Below are 7,728 nucleotides of genomic sequence, written 5' to 3' on the forward strand. Positions count from 1 at the left end.
GATGCTAAAAATTCATCTTTTATTTAAAAAAAACATTTTAACATATATTTACATATAAAAGACATTTTAGTTGCACAATTATTTTACAATATTACTATTTTTACCATATTCCTAAATAAATAAATGCAGCCATGGTGACCAGAAGCTATTACTTTCAAAAAACATCACCAAAGCTATATCATTTACACGGTTGTAGGTTTGATTTTTATTTCATTTGAAAATGTGTATTCCTTTCTATCAAAGAGGCATTTAAAATATCCTAATCTGCCAGTATTACACTGCAAAAAAATAAAAAATCTTACTTGAAGTTGTTGTCTTGTTTCTAGTCCAAATATCTACAAATTCTTAAATCAAGAAGCATTTTCAAGTTAAAGATAGTCTTGTTTTAAGCAAGAATTAAGCAGGTTTTTCCCTGAAACAAGTACAATAATCTGCCAATAGGCTAAGCCAGCGGTTCTCAAACGTTTTTCATCAAGTACCACCTCAGAAAAAGATTTACATTTACATTTAGTCATTTAGCAGACACTTTTATCCAAAGCAACCTACAAATTGAGGACAAGGAAGCAATTTACACAACTATAAGAGCAACAATGAATAAGTGCTGTAGGCAAGTTTCAGGTCTGTAAAGTCTAAGAAGCAAAGCATTAGTAATGTAAGGTTTCTTTTTTTTCTTTTTTTTTTTTGTAGTTAGTGGTATAACCAGAGAGGCAATTGCAGATTAGGAAGTGTAGTGGAGACTAAATATTTGAGTTTTTAGTTGTTTCTTGAAGACAGCGAGTGACTCTGCCATTCTGATGCAGTTAGGGAGTTCATTCCACCAACTGGGCAGATTGAATGCGAGAGTTCGGGAAAGTGATTTCTTCCCTCTTTGGGATGGAACCACGAGGTGACGTTCATTCACCGAACGCAAGTTTCTGGAGGGCACATACATCTGCAGAAGTGAGAGCAGATAAGAAGGAGCAAAGCCAGAAGTCGCTTTGTAGGCAAACATCAGCGCTTTGAATTTGATGCGAGCAGCAACTGGCAGCCAGTGCAAACGGATGAGCAGCAGAGTGACATGTGCTCTTTTAGGTTCATTACAGTCCACTCGTGCTGCTGCGTTCTGAAGCAGCTGAAGAGGTTTGATAGAGTTAGCTATCAATTTGTCTCTCAAAGTACCACCAAAATGAGCAGTATTGAAATACAGTAGCGTAGTAGGGCCAGTAAAGCAGCTACAACTCAGCATAGTTAAAAAAAACATGGCAGATTACCTCAGAATTATAGGCTATATTATTTTGCTTACCCCATTAGCAGATTATTATTTTTACTTCTGCTTTTCTAGAAAATGCTTCTTGATTTAAGATTTTTTAGATAATAGGACTAAAAAAAAAGACCAAAAACACACTGCAAAAAATGCTTTTCTTACTTAGATTTTTTGTCTTGTTTCTCGTCCAAATATCTAAAAGTTCCTAAATCAAGAAGAATTTTCTAAACAAGCAAAACATATTGCCTTGTTTTGAGAAATAATATACCAATATTAAGTCAGTTTTTCCAAAAAACAAGCAAAATAATCTGCCAATAATGTAAGCAAATTAATCTTGTTTTTTCTTTTGACGTAAGATTATTTTGCTTGTTTTATATTATTTCTCAAAACAAGGCAATATGTTTTGCTTGTCTAAAAAATGCTTCTTGATATAAGACATTTTAGATATTTAGACTGGAAACAAGACAAAATATCTAAGCAAGAAAAGCATTTTTTGCAGTGTAAGAGAAGCATTTTTTGCCAATAAACAAAAATACTGTAGTTTCTGTTCACCTCATCAGAGTTCTTCATCTTCTCTTCATCCTGTTCATCATGATCGTCATGCTCTTCACGATCCTCTATTAGTTTGACAGAAAATAATGAATATGTTAAATTATTTCATCATTTATCCATTTTCCTTCAGCTTAGTACCTTATTTATCAGGGGTCACGACAGCGCAATGAACCATCAACTATTCTGGCAACTGTTATATACAGTGGATACCCTTCCAGCCACAACCCAGTACTGGGAAACACCCATACACACTCATTCACACACACACACACACACTCATACTCTATGGCCAATTTTCATTTATTAATTTTCCTTCAGTTTGGTGCCTTTATTAATAAGTGGTCACCACAGCGGAATGAACTGCCAACTATTCCAGCAATTGTTTTACGCAGCAAATGTCCTTCCAGCTGCAACCCAGTACTGTGAAACACCCATATACCCAAACCCACACCAACATGAGGACAAAATATGCAAACTCTACACAGAAATGCCAACCGACCCAGCGGGGGCTCGAACCAGTGACCTTTTTGTTATGTGGCCACAGTGCTAACCTCTAAGCTACCGTGCCGCCCTTATATTTTTTCTTCTAAAATCAATGTATTAAATCATCTCAACAAACACAGTGAACACTAAAAACTGGACTATCAAGTCATTCTTGAAATCATGAATAACTGTGAAACCATGCTGTCAGAACGTTCTGGCAATGTTATTTATTTATTTGTGTATTAATTAATTAATTAATTAAATTATTTATTTATTTATTTATGTATTTATTTATTAGTTTATTTATTTATGCATTTATTTATTTATTTATTTATTTATTTATTTATTTATTTATTTATCTATCAATGAATCAAGAATTCAGTTTAGTCTCCAAATTCATTCATTCATTTATTATAGTATTCATTCATTCATTCGTTTATTTATTTATTTATTACAGTATTATTTAATAATTAATTAACTATTTAATTAATGTATTTATTTATTTTAGTATTTATTTTAAAATTAAAATGTTCTCTCCAGGGTATAAACAAACATACTTCTGTACATGATTACTGTGCACATGTGGTATAAGTTAATCTTGATATTTTTTTTTGTTTTGCTTGATTTCTTATTTATTTTTACTACAAAACCTTTGATAAATCATGATTGATTTGTGAAAATGAAAAATCTGTGCGTATGTAGTATTTTTTGGACTGTTCCAGTAAAATTATTATTTTTTAATAAATAACTAATTTTATTTTCTTACTATTTTCATCTGCTTTCAAATAACAATATTAATAACCTTACAAAAGCATATGGGAGATCCCCCTCCGTCCCGCTCTCGTCAAAACAGATTTGGACTCAAGTGAGACAGAACAAGGAACTGATAGTGTGTCTACAGGGCTCGAAACTGCGACCATTTTAGTCGCATATGCGCCCGAAATTTTATCTATGCGACCTCAAAATATATTTGGGAGCATTTGTGCGAGTGCATAAAATTGTGTGCGACCAGTTTTTACTGCAAAATGTTCACCACATGCGAGGATTCGGGAGACATTCATGTAGAATGCATCTCTGCACTTGAAACGGGAATAGCAGCGCTCAGGAATGGTTTAAAACAGTTGTCATGTCAACTTGCTGCAGTAAACAAAGCCAAGTCCGTAATGCTTGCCCCGCCTTCACGCTCTTCTTATTGGCCCACCACTGCTCTAGCACCGAACGTGAATGATTGGGTAAAATCAGCTGTCAATCACCCAGTCAGCGCCTTCTGGCTTCGTATGAGAGAGAGAGCTGCTACCGCGAAAAACTAAAACGCTGAAGATGAGAATGAAGATAACACTGACAGATTTAGTTTTAGAAACCACCTAAAGTGACAAATAATGACACATCTTACTAGTGATCATGTGCTGAATGTTACTCCACCATCTACACTTTTCCAAGAGTGGATAAAAGACTTCCATTGACTTCAAGTTCGCTATGAAAAGTCTGTGGGATGGAGTTTTCAGGTGACTGTTTGCCACATCTAGCACGAGAGCTTCTGTTTTATCCTTCATATAATCGCCAGATGCTGTCCGCCGTGCAAGTGGCAGCTATATGTCAAATTGAACACCACAAACACCATCGCAAACGGGCTTGCACTGAGTAAACTAACATCGCTACTCATGAAAAGACCGGTATTGCTATTAACATGACGTATGCATATAATAGGGTACAGTATGTGTCAAAAGCATCAGTGCAATATCAGACAGCACCCGTGAGAACAGCACAGTTATACCGTTAACAGATTCATTCATGTCCAGCAGTGTGTGCAGGGCCGGTGAGCGCTCCGTGTATGCTTTGGTCACTCAGTTATGTTATAAAAATGTATTTTCTTATAATAACGGGATTTCGTTGAGACATATTTTTCTCACGCATGCATATATATATATATATATATATATATATATATATATATATATATATATATATATATATGTATATATATATATATATATATATATATATATATATATATTTTTTTTTTTTTTTGCTTGTTAGTTTGATTACTGTTGATTTCAAATGCAATAAATCTGTTTGTATAAAACTTGTAGTAACGGTGCTCATAATTGGTGGGTGCGACTAAATTTTGGCTGATTCGCCTACATTTTTTAGGTTAGGAGCACTGGTGCTACAAAGCAAAAAGGTTAATTTCGAGCCCTGGTCAGTGTGGTGATTATCACTGTCCTGTCTTTAATAAACTGCAGACATGACCCACCAAAGACAATGGTAATGGGGGATTCTTTGTGGCGAGAGGCAAAGTCTGCTACATGTACGCATGTTTTGTGAATGAGAGCCAATGTTTGCACAGCTAAGATATCTAAAATAAAATGTAGAACATCTAGATTGGAGTACTCACCGCCAGTTGCTGCAGGTGGATCAGTGCCTTCTGGGTTGTTTGGAGTGGGTTGGGTTGCATCGGTGGATTGGGTAGCTTCAGATCCCTCCGCAGGATCACTGGTTTGCTCTTGAGCTGCTGGTTTCTTGCTGGGCTCTGCTTTACTGGGAGCTGCGCTGCTCTTCTTATTCTTGATCAGTATTTTCCCCATCAGCTCAGATGGACTCGGGATCGGCTGACCCGGTTTCAGCTGGAAACAAATAAGTGAACTCAAACTGAACCCAAATGATGTTGAACAGATTCAGCAATTTTTCACAGTATTTTACTTCTGGAGAAAGTCTTATTTGTTTTATTTTGGCTAGAGTAAAAGCAGTTTTTAATTGTTTAAAGCCATTTAAGGTCAATATTATTAGCCCCCTTAAGCAATATTTGTTTTGGATTGTCTACAGACCAAACTATTCTGTTTTATAATGTGTTGAATTTAAATGGTCACGTATTGTGACAAAAATATATTTTGTTTGTTTGCTCGTTCATTCATTTATTTATTTATTTATTTCTTTATTAATTATACTATTAATTAATTAATTAATTAATTAATTAATTAATTAATTTATTTATTTATTTATTCATTCATTCATTCATTCATTCATTCATTCATTCATGTATTTATTTATTGGTGTATTTTATTTATTAGTTTATTTATTTATTTATGCATTTATTTATTAGTTTATTTATTTATTTGTGTATTTTATTTATTAGTTTATTTATTTATTTATGCATTTATTTATTTATTTATCTATCTATCAATGAATCAAGAATTCAGTTTAGTTTCCTAATTCATTCATTAATTTATTATAGTATTCATTCATTTATTCATTCGTTTATTTATTTATCTATTTATTTATTTATTACAGTATTATTTAATAATTAATTAACTATTTAATTCATGTATTTATTTTAGCATTTATGAATGTATTTATGTATTTATTTATTTAATCATGTATGTATTTATTTATTATATGATTAATTAATTAATTAATTAATGTATTTATTCACTTATTTGCGTATTTTATTTATTTATTTATGTATTTAGTTATTAAGTATTAATTAATTAATTAATTATTTAAATCATGCATTTCTTCATTCATTTATTACAGCAATTATTAATAAACTAATTATTTAATTAATGTATTTATTTGTTAATTTTTTATTTATCAATTAAAAATTGAGTTTAGTCTTTTTAATTTATTCATTCATGTATTTATTTTTTTATTTATTAATTTATGTATTCTTTATAGTATTAAGTTATAAATTAATTAATTTAATCATGTCGCATGTACAGTTGAAGTCAGAATTATTAGCCCCTGTTTATTTTTTCCCCAATTTCTGTTTTACAGAGAGCAGATTTTTTCAACACATTTCTAATCATAATAGTTTTAATAACTCATCTCTAATAACTGATTTATTTTATCCATGATGACAGTCAATAATATTTGACTAGATATTCTTCAAGACACTTCTATACAGCTTAAAGTGACATTTAAAGGCTTAACTAGGTTTATTAGGGTAACTAGGCAGGTTAGGGTAATTAGGCAAGTTATTGTATAATGATGGTTTGATCTGTAGACAGTCTGAAAAAAATAGCCTTAATGGGTTAACAATTTTGACCTTAAAATGGTGTTTAAAAAATTAAAAACTGCTTTTTGTTCTAGCCGAAATAAAACAAATAAGACTTTCACCAGAAGAAATAATATTATCAGACATACTGTGAAAATGTCATTGCTCTGTTAAACATCATTTGGGAAATATTTATAAAAGAAGAAAAAAATCAAAGGGGGCTAATAATTCTGACTTCAACTGTATGTACATCATAAATACTAACAAAATTGGCAAAAGCCTTTTAAAAATATTATATTGGTGGGGTATATGTCAGTTTTTGCATATAAATGAGCTAAATGACTGCATAATAAAAAGTTAAATGGTAATAAATCAGAATTCTCACAGGGTATTTGTCCAGCAGGTCGATAAGCAGAGCGTCTCCAAAGATGGTCCTGCAATAATTGGCCATCTTCTCCTGCTGCTTCACTCTGAAACACACACAAAAAAACACTTCATATCCACCAGAAACACAAACACAAAGAAGAGAAGCCATTAATGTCTTACGAATCCACGTGGTTCTCGAAGGAAAGCACAACCGGATACTTGGAGGTTTTGAATGCGCTTTCAGCAATGGCTTCAATCACGTCCTGCAGGAGAAATACAATTACATTTCACTGTTTACAATTAGTTCATCTGTAAGGAAAATCTTAAATCACACTGAAAGTAGTATATGGCAATTCTTCAGCTGAAGACAAAATTCTCTTCTCTGAAATTTTTATAATTTTTTTTTAATTCCCAAGCAATTTTTTTGCATTTACCGGCCACTTTATTAGGTACACCTTACTAATACCAGATTGGACCCCTTTTTGCCTTGAGAACTGCCTTAATACTTCATGGCAGAGATTCAACAAGGTACTGGAAATATTCCTCAGAGATTTTGCTCCATATTGACATGATAGCTACACACAGTTGCTGCAGATTTGTCGGCTGCGCATATTTGTTTGTGTGTTTGTTTGTTTGTTTGCTTTACGTATAAACATTTAAAGATGTTGACCAAAGTGCTTTACAAAAAGACCAGCAAACAAAATCTATACCTATATAAAATAAGCAAATATTTAAAAAATATTTATAAAAAAATACTTATAAAAATAAGCAAAATATTTAAAACAGATTCAAATTAATTAATTGCAATCAAAAGGCAAGAGACAGAAGGTGATTTTTTAGATGAGGCTTAAAAGCACCAAGTGAGGAACATGACCTGATATGTAGAGGCAGACCATTCCACAGTCGGGGGGCTGCAGCAGAAAAAGCCCTGTCACCTCTTGATTTTAACCGTGTTTTGGGGACAACTAGCTGAAACTTGTTTTCTGACCTGATTGGCCTCAATGAAGTGTGCCGGTGAAGAAGCTCAGAGATGTAAATAGGTGCCAGACCATTCAAACTTTTAAAAACAAGTAGCAATAACTTATATTGAATC

The 7,728-nt window shown here is 32.5% G+C and overlaps 1 protein-coding gene across 1 annotated transcript in view; it reads right to left on the reverse strand.

The window, feature by feature from the left end:
• Positions 1–7,728, reverse strand: part of plcb2 (phospholipase C, beta 2) — an 84,475-nt gene that overhangs the window by 40,754 nt on the left and 35,993 nt on the right. The window contains exons 13-16 of the mRNA XM_087289855.1: positions 6,816–6,898; positions 6,655–6,739; positions 4,674–4,902; positions 1,796–1,860 (exon numbers count right to left, since the gene is read on the reverse strand). Of these exons, the coding sequence (XP_087145981.1) occupies positions 1,796–1,860; positions 4,674–4,902; positions 6,655–6,739; positions 6,816–6,898 (462 nt within the window). The remainder of the gene's footprint in view (positions 1–1,795; positions 1,861–4,673; positions 4,903–6,654; positions 6,740–6,815; positions 6,899–7,728) is intronic.

This window comes from Danio rerio, chromosome 17, assembly GCF_052040795.2.
Source record: "Danio rerio strain M-AB ecotype USA chromosome 17, GRCz13ab, whole genome shotgun sequence".
NCBI lineage: Eukaryota > Metazoa > Chordata > Actinopteri > Cypriniformes > Danionidae > Danio > Danio rerio.